Raw genomic sequence first — 15857 nt, 5'->3', positions numbered from 1 at the left:
TCTACATATATACATGTTTTCAACACAGGTATTAATGCAAGTATAAATACTACTTATATCTACTCCTAAATTTCCACAAGTATCAAACAAACCGATTAGTTTTAATGAATTAGTTGTTAGAACACAAGATGATGGTTTCTATATTTTTAAAAAATTCACTAATATAGTTTTACGCTGGTGCATCATGCACATTGGTTTATAACAGCATTCAGTAAAAAGATACGGCTCCATGTAAGCCATGCTGTAAGACCATTCTGCTACTTATTTGTACTTAAAAAAAAATGTTCATGAGCAGAATGGTGGGCTTTATGATTTGATTCATTTTTAGCTGTGTCACGTTTCAGTCATTCAAGTACTTCGACATTTCATCAACTTACAAATACACATATTTCCCAACATACAGATTAAAACGAATTGTATTTTATTGTACGCACAGCCAATAGCCAATCAAATAAGTCTTGACATCACCATCGGAAGCATGATCCAACATGCTTGAACATTCTATACACTGTATACATGAAATCCAATATAAAATAACATGATAAAGGCAGTCCATGTTCTCACAGAAGTGGTATGAATAGAAGGCACAATCCTGATAATGTTCATACTGTAAGCATCAGTTGTTGGTTTCGTAAACCTAAAGTAAAATATACTGAAAGTAAATTCCCTAAAATTCCCCACCAAGCATCGGTGCTTCACCAGCTCATTTTCTCTATATGACTTTTGTAGCAAATATATTTTGTTGCATTCTCTCAGTCAGATATGTTCATACATGTAAACAAACATCCCAGTTTAATCCGATCGTTCTCCTCAGAGTAAGGATGCACCTTTCCTTGCAGATGACATGTATGTTTTGTTGTTAGCACTGAGATCTCACTTTATGTTTACAAATGTGTTGATCTGTATGCAGGAGAACTTCATTTTTACATATAGGTCTGTTTCAAGGATGATATTCCATCTTCTTTTTGACTTGCCTGTTTCTGGAGAAATAAAGCAAAGAGAAATCACCCAACAGAAGCATTCTGCAAAAGAATTTCTGCACCAAGAAACAACAAGAAACAGATCCACAGCATATTATGTTCTCCATCTTGTAGGAAAGCAGTCTCATTATGATGCTGTGATGCTACACTAATCATGCAGTTGTTTTGGACTAAAGAAGAATTATGGATTAAGGAAGAAGGATTAGAGAACTGTCTTCTCTAAAACTACATATCTTGCAACAGACTATAAACTGAGTACAGGCCAGAAAGAATACAAAGCATTAGGTCCTGATTATGCATTCATTCATACACTCGCCAGCCACTTTATATGGAACACCATACTAATACTAGGTCTCGGAGCAGTGGTAATCCTTTGTGGCATGGATTCCTCCGAGATATCACAATTGAAGCGGATTTGTCAGCTGCACATTCTTAATGCAAATCTCCTGTTCTACCACATCCCAGTGATCCTCTATTGGATTCAGATCTGGTGACTGAGAAGGCCATTGAAGCACATGTTCATGGAAACAGTTTGGGATTTTTTGTTACATGGCATATCATGGAATTAACCATTAGAAGATGGGTAAATTGTGGCTATAAAGGGATGCTTGTGGTCAACAATACTCTGACAGTCTGTGGCATTCAAATGATACTTGACTGGGGCCAAGAAAATCTTTTTCCACATCATAACACCACCACTACCAGCCCGTACTATGGAAACAAGACAGTTTGGGGTCCATGGATTCATGCTGTGATCCTAATTCTGACCCTACGATCTCCATGATAAAGCTGAAATTGAGATTCATCAGGCCAGGTGACATTTTTCCAATCTTCAACTAGCAGTTTCAGTGAGGCTGTGTCCTCCGTAGCCTCAGATTCCTGTTTTTGGATGACAGGAACCCAATGTGGTTTTGTGCCTCAAGGTTTCATGCTCTTGTTCTCAAAAGTGGTCAGTTTGAACCAGTCTTCTCTGACATCCCTGATTAACATAGTAGTTCTGCCTGGAGAACTGCAAACTCTGAATACTGATGTGTGTGAATATTCTCTCTCTCTCTCTCTCTCTCTCTCTCTCTCTGTCAAGATATACATGCAACTCCCTAGCTCCCTATATACAGATTTCCCAGCTTCTTCTCTCTGGACTATGGCGCCATCTTTGAACTGCTGTTGTGGCAGTCAGTTTTCAATCAGGTCTTCATCAGTGAAACTTTAAAGACTTTGGCAAAAAGGAATTATTGTTAAGTCTATAATGACCTCAGAAATTACACTGACCAATAAATTGCTCAGGAGCTCTTGGTTGCACAATTCCACTTGAGGATGGGTTCCCTTATGAGTCTGGTTCCTCTCAAGGTTTTTTTTCCACATATCATCTAAGTGAGTTTTTCCTGGCCTCCGTTGCCTCAGGCTTGCTCATTAGGCAAAAATATTAACCTAATTTTAAACTTTGTCATATTTATTCAATATTTTTATATTTTTGTAAAGCTGCATTGAGACAATCTCCATTGTTAAAAGTGCTTTACAAACAAATTTGAATTAAATTGAATGATATCTGCATGATGTCACATGATTGATTGGATATTTCCATGAATGGGCAATGTAAATAAAGTGGCCAGTGAGTGTGAATTATAATAGAAAACTAGGATTTCCTAAAACTAGGATAGATGGCACACTTACAGCTTCTGATTCTGCCGCTAATTGCAGGTTCGCCTTTTGTCGCCTCAAATCTGCCTTTATAAAAGCTTAAAACAAATGCAATATGTAAAATCAGAACAAACAAAAACACATTCATGAACAAAATTCATTTATACTGTAATACTATGTGTATATATTATTACAAACATGTATGTACTGTATATATATACGGTATGTCTGCATAAAGCTCACAGCATCATCAAGCACACATCTCATCGGGCTCATAAACTGTTTACCCTCCACCCCTCTGGGAAGAGGTTCAGGTGCCTGCAGTCCAAGACCAGCAGGCAAAGGAACAGCTTTTACCCCACAGCGGTCTCCTTACTGAACTCTTCAACCCACTAACCCCCCACTGACCTTCTTCACACTGATAAACCCACTGAAAACTGCAATATATCACTGTATATATGTATATAAATAAAATGTATGTTCATAAACATTCTCAATAGTCATGCATATTCACTTTACAGATATTAAAATAAATAAATAAATAACTGCATTTTGTTGCCTTGTACCCATGTGCAATGACAAAGTTGAATCTAATGTAAAAAAAAAATCTAATCTAATATTAAATAAATTTAAAATAAATAGTATAAAGCAAGGGCAAAGGTGCTTTCTTTTAGCCCTGCTGCTTGTAATCAGCCACTAGAGGGCAAGAAGTAACTCTTTACATACAATACACTATTTATATGTATTAGTGCAGACAGACAGCAATTTATGCATTCTATCAATTTGGCTATGATTATACCATAAAACGATGTTGCTTTCTCCCCTCTTCAACATTATGGCATTTCTTGTGGATTCTTGATAGGTATAGTGCAAATCCTGTATATTTCACTTCCAGTTTCTTACACATTAACATATTTTAGATATTCCTACATATTTCTCCAAACAAGGAGGTGAATACTTTATGTAGCACACTGTACTGCATTATACTAATCTCATGTTAAAATCATGCTGTGTGTAATCAGCCATAAATATGCCACCAACACAAGCACTGCACAGTCTTATGTTCAGTCATGAATAGCTGACTGCTGTGTTTTCATCAGAAACGATGCGGGTGGTGGTTGATTTTTGGCAGCAAGTGGTGCCTTTACCTGTAATGATGATCCCTAGAAAGAGGAAAACACAGAGGAAGATGTTCCCTGCGAGTGTGCTGTAGAAGTCAATGATCTTGCCTTGACAAATGGTGAATATGATTCCAAATACCTAAACGGGGAAGAGATAATGACTGGGAGTTTATTGTTTTTAACACTGTAAAGACTCAGAGTTCCTCTATCTTAGTGACCATCTCACATAAACACATGCCTTCTTCTTCATTCCTTCTACCCCAGCACACATGCTGTAAAAACTCTATTTCACAAGGCCTTCTATGCTTCTTCTGATCCTACCCATGTTCCAACATTCTCTAAGCCTAACCTCAAAAAATATCAGATGTTATTTTCATATAAGCTTGCCAAAATGCCTATAAGCTCAGTGGCAAAACAGAGAAATATTAGAGCATGCAACCTCAAAACCAACTTGTTTAGCATATGACTTCATCAGCACTTTTACATACTACAGAATACAAACCTTTAATACTACTATTTCTAACATTCATCAAAAAAACACATTTAATGAGGTTTTTTCATCTTTAGTCAGGTCTGTATACCTGCGCTGAGCAGTTGAGAAGTCCCGATGATGTTCCTTCTGACTCTGGGTATGTCAGCTCCACTGCAAACTCAAAGCCTAGTGGCAGGTAACCAGTCATGAAGAATCTGTGAGCAAAAGAATAAAGATGTGCGATTACATTCATTCTTTCTTCAATAACTGGTTGACCCTGATCAGGGTCATGGTGGATCTTGAGCATATACTGGCAACACAAAGGGGACACAAAGCTATAAAGAGAATTTATTCATGGGATGCCAGTCCATCACAGGGCACCATACACAGGCCCATTCATATTTAGGGACAACTGCATATCCTTATATAAATCTGCAAGGATTTTTTTCTTTTCTCCTTTTTTATGTAGTTGGATGATATCATAAATAACTGGCAACAGTGTGTATGCACTTTATCAATGTTAAAATCCTAGTCGTCATCAGCTGTGTTGGACTACTAATCTGAAGGTTGTGAGTTCGAATCCCAGGTCCACCAAGCTGCCACTACTGGGTCTTTGAGCAAGGCCTTTAACCCCTAATTGCTCAGTTGTGTAAAATGAGATAAAAATGTAAGTCACTCTGGATAAAGGCATCTGCCAGATGCCAGAAATTTAAATGTTAATCAGTAAATGGAATTCATAGCTGTTGGTTACATTGTCTGGGGTTCTAGGGGTGTTTAATAAGAAAATGTCAGATTAGATTAAGGGTATGCTACTTTGTATTCATCAGGCTAATATTGTGGCAAATAATGTAATAGCTCTTACCCTAGTGCTGCAGCTGTAATGAAGACTACCCAGAGATGGCCCAAGTTAAGTGTGAAGGAGTAAATCACCATTCCTACAAATGACAGGATATATACAGCAAGCGTGGTCTGTCTGGAGGAAATGCAGAATATCAATGAGGTAAAAGAAAGTAATCAGGCTTTGAGCAAAATTTCTAATGACTAGTGGTTTCTGATAATTGATAAATCATATTATGATCATATATATATATGTATATATATATATATATATATATATATATATATATATATATATAGTGTATGAGGAGGATCCTGCCATTCATTAGTGCTTTGTTCTCCTAAAAAACTTGCAACTTTCATCTTTTCCCCAACACTTAACCTATCACACATAGATCACATTATGAACACTCTTTTTCTCATTCAGATTCCTAAACAACTCTTTTCAGGCCATGGCTCTCTTTAAGCAAACAACGTCTTATGAAATAGCACTGTAGTGTACATCCACGCGTAAGAAAATGTCCCACTTCACTGCCAGTGTTGAAATTGGCCTCCGGCTCTTTTAGATTTAAATGACAAGAAACTCAATTCCGAATATCGGTGTCTGAATTACATGTGCTCACTGAAATGTCAGGTTGTTTTAGACAATGACCTAGCAAAAACAGTGAGCTATTTACTGGGAGTGATGAAAGTAGGCAGGCTGTGGAAAGCTTTGCTTCGTGGAGAAGAATAATATCCTCAGATGCCTGTTAGACGGTGCATGAAAATACATTCACAGAAAATACTAACGTTAATATGTATTATGGTATTAGTACACTGTGAGTACTGTTCCAAAGGCTTATCACACCCTTATTAAGGCTAAATAAATCAAACATTACACTGGGAGAATATGACAGACATTACACTGCAGAATCTAAATACTTATTTAATCACAGATTAATCACAAAAGACTTTTAAAAAGAAATCCATCCATTTTCTGTACTGCTTATCCTTCATAGGGTCACAGGGAGCTTGACATCAGGGCACAAAGTGGTGGACACCGTGGACATTTTGCCCATCCGTCTCACACACCCAATTACACTATGCCAATCAGTCGCCAACACATGGGAATAAAAAGGGGAGTACCTGGAGGAAGCCCCAGAAGCACAAGAGAAAACATGCAGTGCACACAGGGCAGAAGTAGGAATCAAACCCCAACCCCAGAAAAAAAAATCATCATACATAACAACTGTACAAACAACTAAACTATGAGCCTCTGCTCTCTCTGTTCAATTTGTTATGCCTACAAAGTTTGAATATTTGAGGCATGAGTGGAATTTCTAAGCGTCCAGAAAGTATTGTTTAGCCAAATCCTCTCGAACCCTAGGAGATTAAGAGGAACAGTAGGAACATTCTGTCACACAAAAAGCTTATTACCTTGTACACTGGTTTTTAAATTTTGGCCTCTGCAGTATCGCAACATGAACCTTGGGAAATAATAAAAACCCACTAAAAAGGTGATCAAGGGGGATCACCATTCACAATGGCAACTTGTCAATCAAAGACCACTAAAGTGCACCTGAATGAAATCTTAAAAATTCCTTCTTGACATTTTAAAGCCACAGGCAACATGATTTCGAATATTTTAAAAGCAAACTAAACAGTGTATTTTGTACATGTTTCTAGTGGCACAATGGGCAAGGTTATGGTAACATGATGCATACTTGTAGGTCTTTGTTTTGTCCAACCAAATGCCACAGATGAGAGAGCCCACCATGCCAGAAATGACAAGAGTCAGACCAATTCGTCCAGCATTCACCTCTTCTCCCTGTGACAAAAAATGTTTTATTATGCCAAGAGCCATGTCCTTAAAGAGAAAGTTTATTGAGACTAAGTTTGGGGCAAAATGTGTTAAGTACCAAACAATATAAAAGATCTATTTGAAATCATCAATGAAAATTAAATCCAGCGAGAAAGAATAATCCCTATAATGATAGTATCTTAACAATGTGACAGGGATTCCTTTGCGTCAACACAGAGACTTTGTACTGCCTAAAGGGCTGATGTGATGTTTCAACATCTGACAGGGCCTGTGCCTCATCCACAGAAGCAAACTGGAAGATAATCAGAACGGAAGATAAGATTAAACAGGACTTACGGGGTAGTAGTCAATGATCATTCGGTTCAGCAGAGTGGAAACAGCATAAAAACACCCAACGTTTAATCCTACAGGAATAAAATAAATGCATTCATGATTCTGACATGCTTCATATGTGCATTCAGGAGTGTCAATTCTGCTTAATACGACAATTCAAGCCAGTTTATTTATTGTTATATTAGAATAGAAGATGCTGCAGATTTTTTTTTACAATAAGAGATAAGGTTTAATGTATAAATAGTATAAGAAGAAGAAGAAGTAAAATGTGGAGTAAACATGAGCAATGCTCAAAGCAATCATCAGCACCTATATCTATTATCTATTATCTGTTGTACAATCAATATCAGATCTGGATGTGGAGCATGTAAATTGTGCATTATATTTTTGTAATATCATCATTAACAATAGAAATAGCAGTATATACGACAGTTCTGAAATCCTGGATCTGGGTTAGGAATTTTTTCCTTTTAATTTCCTTCCTTCTATGTCTATGTCCAAATTTTCCAGGATTTGGATTGATGAATGTCTCAGGTACTGACACATAAATAATTAAATCAGACATATAAAATAAAAACATTCTAATAAACCAGAGAGTATATGAATTATATTCTATTCTTTAATAGTATAAATAATGTCTGTCTGTGTTGTGTTTCATTCTAGCACTGACATAATAAAACCATTATGGATGTGAGATGACCTATATGTAGTAATGTTATCATGACAGTCATAAAAATGTTACATTATGACTATATGTTATTATAGAAATGTGTCAGGCTTACCATAGGTAATGATGAGTAATACAAAGGGTTTGTTGCAGAGAAGCCTCCGAATCGAGGCCAGGTAAGAGTAGTCATGTGAAGGCATGTTTTGCATTGCCACCTGGGCTTGAGACGGAGGAATAGGTGGCTTATCCTGGAACACTTGGATGTAGATATGACATAGCAACAGAATTATAGCAAAGCAGTAAAGAACATAACAATTTAACTCATGCAACACTGCACAAACTACAGTAACACCAAAAAGGTAATAAGTGCTGATAAGCACGCCCTCTGGGTTTTATATGAGTTATATGGGTTTCATTTATTTATAAAGGCATAAATAAGAGATAAAACCAGGCCACATCTGAACACACCCCAGACCTCTGGATAGATAAAATAAAATAAAAAAAGCTACAGGGTGAAACTTTATACACTCTATAACTCCATGGCCTACACAAACATTATTGATTTATTCGCATGTTTTAACCAAGGCGCTGCCTTTAATGGATCCAGTGTTAATTCATTTTATATAACAGCAGCTGTGAGACTAATTCCAACTGTATTCACAACATTAATGTGCTCATTCTAACACATTATCACTTCTATACCAGCTGCTACATCATCAGGACTTGGCAGACAATCTGCATAAGACAATCTGCAAAACATTTGTGGAAGGAGTCATTGGGGACAGTGCTTTGCACTGTAATTTACGGAAGTAAAGTGTTGTATAAGACAAATAAAACACTTCTAGACACGCTTTTTTAGTTGTTGTCGAAAACAATCAAACTTAAGGCTTAAGAGTAAACCATCTTCATGTCAGACCATATCACACCACCCCATCGATGGTTATTTACCTACTGTATCACAGCACATCCCATTACATTTATTCCTTACATATATGGAGAAAGCTACAACACTACTGTGACGTAACTATGGCAAATTTCTAGGCTTCAAAACGCACTGTCATTACTATCAGGTAAAGACACTGATGTTTGAGCCATTTGTTTAATTCATTTATCCACCCATCCTACATGCAACAAAGCCATCAGTGATCGGTTCAAAAGTTCATAAGGCCATTTGTATTCACAGCAGCAAATATATTTCTGTTTAGTCATATAACCTTACAGAAGGCAGTGACATTCCTGAATCACTATCTTTACTATGCAGCATAATGAGTAGAAATGCCATGAAGACTTTGATCCCTGACTTCATCACTTCACATCAGGAGAAAAAAGGGGGTGGAGCAACCACATGATGTAACCACAGAAGACATGTCCTACTAGCTGATAATGATTCCTGTACATTACATATACTTACATATCATTACAAATAAAATATGTTGTATATACTGTATGTATCTGATGTACAATTACTGTAACTGCATAAATAAATGAGTATTATGTATATCCAGAGGCGAGAAGTGTCTTTTCTCTTTTTCCACTACATTTTAGAGGAAAGATCTCACTGGTTACTGTACAATTTGTTATAAGTTATAAGGTGACTTCAGAGAACAGTTTGCTGGGATTGCTAACAAATTTACACTATGATAATCCCTTAAGGTATTTATGCATATTCCAATAGAGTTTTCCACCAAATGGGGAATGGGATCAAGCTACATCTGTGGGTAAGTGACTTGATTTCTGCTGTTTGCTACAGTTTATATCTCTAACTAGTTCAAGGATGAATATCAGGATTGCTAGCTGTTAGCATTACATTCGGATTTATTACCATGCTAGCTAATGCTTGACAGATTAGCGATATACCTGCCATTAGGATTATCAGTGTATTTTTTGCACACTCCTTGGCATATTCTTTTTTTTGTTGCACATCTCCCATGGTGATGGCTGCATTACTACATTGTTATCAGTAACCCAACATTTTGTGTGTGTTTTGAAGCAGATACTTTCTTCTTAAATTCCTCTATTGAAACTTCAAGAGTTTGTACTGATGGTAAATTACATTTTATAGCTCAATGTCTGCTCTTTTCCATGTTAGTATAGAATATGAATAACACACATTGACCATGGAGACCATTAGATAGGGCATAGTGCTTGTGTTTGCTCTGTCTTCATTGTGATGACTATACTAGGACTATAGGTCAGTTTTCAGAGGATCAAATCTGACAAACAACAGAAGACCTAAATTTATTAATATTTGCCATCATCTCTTTAATAGCAGCTTATAAATTGGAAACCCAGTATCTGTTCAGATCAAATATTTCTAAACTTAAATGCTTTAGATGCATAGCCTCAAATGTACACTGTAATATTTGAGTAAATAATTAATAAAAAATGATGGACATATAATGTGGATTATAGATTTTTCAAGGACACTGTTCATGAGCCCATATTAAAGCTGTTTTATTTATGTTTACGGTTTACATTTAAAATGATTCCTACTGGACATGCATGGAAAACCAAACTAAAGGATAACTGACATCTTACCAATAACAACTAGAATGAAGATGAGCGTGGCCACTCCTGCTGTGATATAAAACATAATGCTGATATGATGAGCCAGTTTATCCATGTCATTTACATTGGGCACAAGAATAGGTGGCAGTAGGAACCCAATGGCAATGCCAAGCTGCAGGAAAACAGGTAAGAAAATCACACTGTTAATGACTGACCAAACCTACAGTACTTTATATACACTATATTGCCAAAAGTATTCGCTCACCCATCCAAATAATCAGAATCAGGTCTTCCAATCACTTCCATGGCCACAGGTGTATAAAATCAAGCACCTAGGCATGCAGACTGTTTTTACAAACATTTGTGAAAGAATGGGTCGCTCTCAGGAGCTCAGTGAATTCCAGCGTGGAACTGTGATAGGATGCCACCTGTGCAACAATTCCAGTCGTGAAATTTCCTCGCTCCTAAATATTCCACAGTCAACTGTCAGCTGTATAAGAACGTGGAAGTGTTTGGGAACGACAGCAACTCAGCCACGAAGTGGTAGGCCACGTAAACTGACGGAGCGGGGTCAGCGGATGCTGAGGCGCATAGTGCAAAGAGGTCGCCAACTTTCTGCAGAGTCAATCGCTACAGACCTCCAAACTTCATGTGGCCTTCAGATTAGCTCAAGAACAGTGCGCAGAGAGCTTCATGGAATGGGTTTCCATGGCCGAGCAGCTGCATCCAAGCCATACATCACCAAGTGCAATGCAAAGCGTCAGATGCAGTGGTGTAAAGCACGCCGCCACTGGACTCTAGAGCAGTGGAGACGCGTTCTCTGGAGTGACGAATCGCGCTTCTCCATCTGGCAATCTGATGGACGAGTCTGGGTTTGGCGGTTGCCAGGAGAACGGTACTTGTCTGACTGCATTGTGCCAAGTGTAAAGTTTGGTGGAGGGGGGATTATGGTGTGGGGTTGTTTCTCAGGAGCTGGGCTTGGCCCCTTAGTTCCAGTGAAAGGAACTCTGAATGCTTCAGCATACCAAGACATTTTGGACAATTCCATGCTCCCAACTTTGTGGGAACAGTTTGGAGCTGGCCCCTTCCTCTTCCAACATGACTGTGCACCAGTGCACAAAGCAAGGTCCATAAAGACATGGATGACAGAGTCTGGTGTGGATGAACTTGACTGGCCTGCACAGAGTCCTGACCTCAACCCGATAGAACACCTTTGGGATGAATTAGAGCGGAGACTGAGAGCCAGGCCTTCTCGTCCAACATCAGTTTGTGACCTCACAAATGCGCTTCTGGAAGAATGGTCAAAAATTCCCATAAACACACTCCTAAACCTTGTGGACAGCCTTCCCAGAAGAGTTGAAGCTGTTATAGCTGCAAAGGGTGGACCGACGTCATATTGAACCCTATGGATTAGGAATGGGATGTCACTTAAGTTCATATGCGAGTCAAGGCAGGTGAGCGAATACTTTTGGCAATATAGTGTATGTTACATAAGACTTTAACAAACAGTAAAAGTACTCAATATGAGTTAAATAAAAGTGCATTACAAAATAAGTGTGGGTTACCCACTACAACAAAATATAGTGTGTGTAATAACAAAATAATCTCCAAGTTTGTATCCTTGTATGTTATAAACAGCTGACAATGACCTTTTTGGTAGTTAATATATCAATAATTCACCCAACACAGACAGTAAAAGCTGCATGAAACATGACTGGCCATAATAAACAAGCCAAACTTAGAGGACCCAGAGAAAATAATTGATACCAAGACCTGACAAATCTTGTAATGATCTTTGGTATGGCTTCTGGCCTCCTAAGGACATTTCCAATAAACTTTTAAACATATTGTAATAAGCCTTTAAACATATTGCATTTAAACATGTTGTAATAACAAGGAATGAAGATGACAACAAATTACATGTCCTTAACAATAGTTCAAAGTGCATTCTGTTCACACACTTGAATCCCCAAGCAGTCCCCAATTAAAAGAAACAAAGTACTGTACAAATAAGCATAAAAAAAACAAGCACAAACACATCTGGTTGGAAGGAATTCAAAAGTTGGACTTGTCTTCCATCTCAAACCACATTAAAGGTTGAGAGTGGAATGTACCCATGAATGAACCCAGAATGTATACTGTGTCTATAGAGCAGCATACAGTTTTTCTCCCTTTTAGGGCACCTCTATATGCCATTTCATCTCACAATCCGTACCAACTAGCTCAACATATACTCACATGTATTGCATGATTGTTGGTGGTTTGAGTATTTTTTAAAACATACTGATCTCCTAGGATTTTCATGCTAAAATGGTGCAATAAAAAATGTCTATCAAGTGGATGGAAACACCCTGTTGATTACAGAGATCAGTGGAGAATGTTTCAAGCTGACTGGCTCCAGTAACTCACATAAACATTCTGTACAATTGTGGTGAGCAGAAAAGGCATCTCAGAATGCACAACATGTCAAACTTTGAGGCAGTTGGGCTACAACAGCAGAAGAAGGAGCAGGTTCCACTTCAATTAGCCAAGAACAGAAAGCTGAGGCTGCAGTGGGCACAGGCTCACAAAAACCTGATAGTTGAAGACTGGATTCATTAAGCTTGGTCTGATGAACCTCGAGTTCTGCTAAGGTACACAGATGGTAGAGTCAGAATGAATTGCAAACAACATAAATCCATGAGCACAACCTGCCTTTTGTCAAAAGTCCAGACTGGTGGAGGTTGTGTATTCATGTGGGAAATCATTTCTTGGCATGCTTTGAGCCTGTAAATACAAATCATCGCCTGAATGCCACAGCCCATTTGCGTATTGTGTTTTACATGTGCATCCCTTTATGACCACAATTTACCATCTTCAAATGGCTACTTCCAGCATATTAATGCACCATGTCACAAAGGAAAACTTGTCTCAAACTGGTTTCATGAACATGCGGATTCTTCAGTGGCCTTCCCAGTCACCGGATCTGAATCCAATAGATCACCTTTGGGTGCGGTAGAACAGGAGAATCACTGCACAAAAGTGCACCTGAAAATTCAGCAGGTGTGAGGAGACATGATGCATTCATGTCAACATGGACCAGGATCTCAAAGGATTGCTTCCAACATCTTGTGCAATCCATACCACACAGAACTGTGGCTCTTTTGGTTCTAGGTGAGTGCAGTGTTTGTGCAACACATTACTTACTTTAGTGTTTTTCAATGTCGCCAATCTCAATCATTACTCCTCTTTAATTGAGTCAGTCACTAACCCTGAATCTTCTTTCAAGTTAATCTCTGATCAGGGGTCTTTCTAAGGTTTGGTTGTATTTGCATTTCCTTCTACATCTTCAATCGCAGGTCCTGGTATTTTTCTAGGCTCCACCATATTTTTTCATGCCATTTGGCAGACACCCTTATCCGGAGCAACTTACAATTTTTCTCACACAACTGAGTAATTGAGGATTAAGGGGCCCAGCAGTGTGTGATCTTCTCAAACTACCATGCCAGTTGCTTATCTCATGCAGCTTGGCGTTCCAAACCCAGAGTAAATCATTGTTGTTGGGTTTTTAGCGCTTACCTCAACCCCTCTGAACACATATGATATGAATTGAATTGCCAACTGCACACCAGTCCTCACTCAATCTCAGTACCTTACTTCACTAATGTGCTGGTTGTGGTAATGTGACTGGCCAAAAATCTTCACAGCCACATTCAAAAACATAGACTAAAGCTTTTTGCGGCTGGTATAGCAGCAAAGAGGGTACAAACGATGCAATGGGATATTCAAAGAGCACATTTGATTGTGATGTTTCCCTCCATGCAGGCATATTTTAATCCAGCAGCCAACAGGGCACCATTTACATTCACCTTCAGTAACACCTATCCCTGAATCTCTGGGTGTGAGGCAGGAATAAACCCTGGGCAGAACGAAACCTAGATTGGATCGAAAGTTTCAAGGTCAAAGTGTAATTTTGATTTTGCAAGTGGCTTTTACAACTACACAAATCATAAAAAGATTGATCTATATGGGCATTCCAAATGATATCCACAACCAAGATGCAGCACTGTGTGTCCAAACCCAATATGTTTTCTCAGCTCATGAACCAAAATATTTTGTGGCCCTTTACCCTAAACACTTGAGTTAAATAATCGCTTCCTAAGAACCCCGAGGCTCAGCTGTTTATTTAGTGCACACTGCTTGTTATCCTGCTGCAGTGGACTTACCTGGTTGCCAAAGACGCCGATGGAGCAGGCGGTGGACACTTCCTCCGGGCCAAACCACACGGCGGCGATGTGAGACGGCATCCCGAGAATGAACACTTGCGCCACGGAGCACGCGACCTGCCCGAGCGCACTTACCCAGAACAGGTGCGGCTTGGCGCTCGCGACCTTAATCCACGCGCCCACGCAGTTAACACCGGCGGCCACGAGCGCGACAACTCGCAGCCCTTTCCTATCCAAAAGCCAAGTTACTGGGAAGACAAATGGTATGTAGGTGAGCATGTAGACCATGGACATCCAGTCTACTTCGAATGCGCTCACACTGTAAAACTGCATAAAAATGTTGCTGATAATTCCGTACTGGATCCACTGATACGCATTGCACAGAGAATATGAGCTGAAGAGCAAAACTATCAGCCATCTCCTCCTGTACAGGCGGGTAGGACGCTCTTGCGCGCTCTCAACACACGCGTCCGTGCGTCCGGTTTGTTCTTCTGCGCGCATGGCTTTAGAGACATTAGTTTCTTCTTGTGACATCTTGAGAGATGAGGTGATCGTGCATCTTTTGCGCGGCGGACCTGAGTTCTGTTTAAGTTTCAACCTAAGCAAAAAGTTAGTAATAAATGAACCTGGGTGCAAAGTGTGCACAGAACTCTGACTCTATCCATGGGGATTTATATTCTGCCACCACCTCCCCAGGCTTTAAAACACAGCACGTGGTACATTCCCAAAAGGACCTCTGAGCAACACGTCAACAAACTTTTTTTTCGTTAACACTATACTATAAGGTCCACGAATAAGTAATATGTCATTATTTAATGATGAATAATGATCATCTTTGGCACATCAGGAAAGAATACTTCATTATTCTAATTATTCTTCATTATTCATTATTTTCATAATTCCTGATGTGCTAGAGATAAATGCATGTTTGAATTCATCAAAACATCAAAAATATTAATACATCATTTTTCACCATGCAAAGCAAAAATACTCAATGCTGACTGAAATTACATTCATAATTGTACCTATTTTATGCAAACATGTAAAAAGGTACATCTTAAAGGTTTGAAAGATTGGCCTATCAGGGTACCACCCCTACTGTATGACAAGTATAGGTTAGCGTTTATTCCAAAGCATGCAACATCACAGCACTATACAATAAAAACAAAATTAAAACATATCCTAAATATGCACACTAAGTAGGCCTAATTTCCTCAGCATGCACAAACTAGGATTTCTTTGCTAAAGAAGATTAACAGCAACATGTTTGATAAAATGCAAATGATTAGTAAAGT

The 15857-nt window shown here is 38.6% G+C and overlaps 1 protein-coding gene across 1 annotated transcript; it reads right to left on the bottom strand.

The window, feature by feature from the left end:
* Positions 1–22: 22 nt before the first annotated feature.
* On the bottom strand, positions 23–15503 carry flvcr2a (FLVCR heme transporter 2a). Its single transcript, XM_058399714.1, has 10 exons — positions 14563–15503; positions 10388–10529; positions 7965–8105; positions 7186–7253; positions 6752–6855; positions 5074–5184; positions 4321–4426; positions 3767–3878; positions 2652–2716; positions 23–980 (listed from the first exon to the last, which is right to left on the bottom strand). The coding sequence occupies exons 1-10, from the start codon at positions 15094–15096 to the stop codon at positions 924–926; spliced, it is 1440 nt and encodes a 479-aa protein (XP_058255697.1). The 5' UTR covers positions 15097–15503; the 3' UTR covers positions 23–923.
* Between the last annotated feature and the right edge of the window lie 354 nt (positions 15504–15857).

The sequence above is a fragment of the Hemibagrus wyckioides genome, linkage group LG09 (genome assembly GCF_019097595.1).
Source record: "Hemibagrus wyckioides isolate EC202008001 linkage group LG09, SWU_Hwy_1.0, whole genome shotgun sequence".
Lineage (NCBI taxonomy): Eukaryota > Metazoa > Chordata > Actinopteri > Siluriformes > Bagridae > Hemibagrus > Hemibagrus wyckioides.
The sequence above is the reverse complement of the archived record's forward strand: the minus strand, read 5'-3'. Positions and strand labels throughout refer to the sequence as shown.

Coding starts and splice junctions, on each gene's coding strand:
- flvcr2a (XM_058399714.1), bottom strand. CDS start 15,096: ATGTCACAAGAAGAAACTAATGTCTCTAAAGCCATGCGCGCAGAAGAA. Junction 8,106..10,387: donor CTTCATTCTAGTTGTTATTG/GTAAGATGTCAG, acceptor TCTACATCCAAG/TGTTCCAGGATAAGCCACCT. Junction 5,185..6,751: donor GACAAAACAAAGACCTACAA/GTATGCATCATG, acceptor CATTTCCTCCAG/ACAGACCACGCTTGCTGTAT.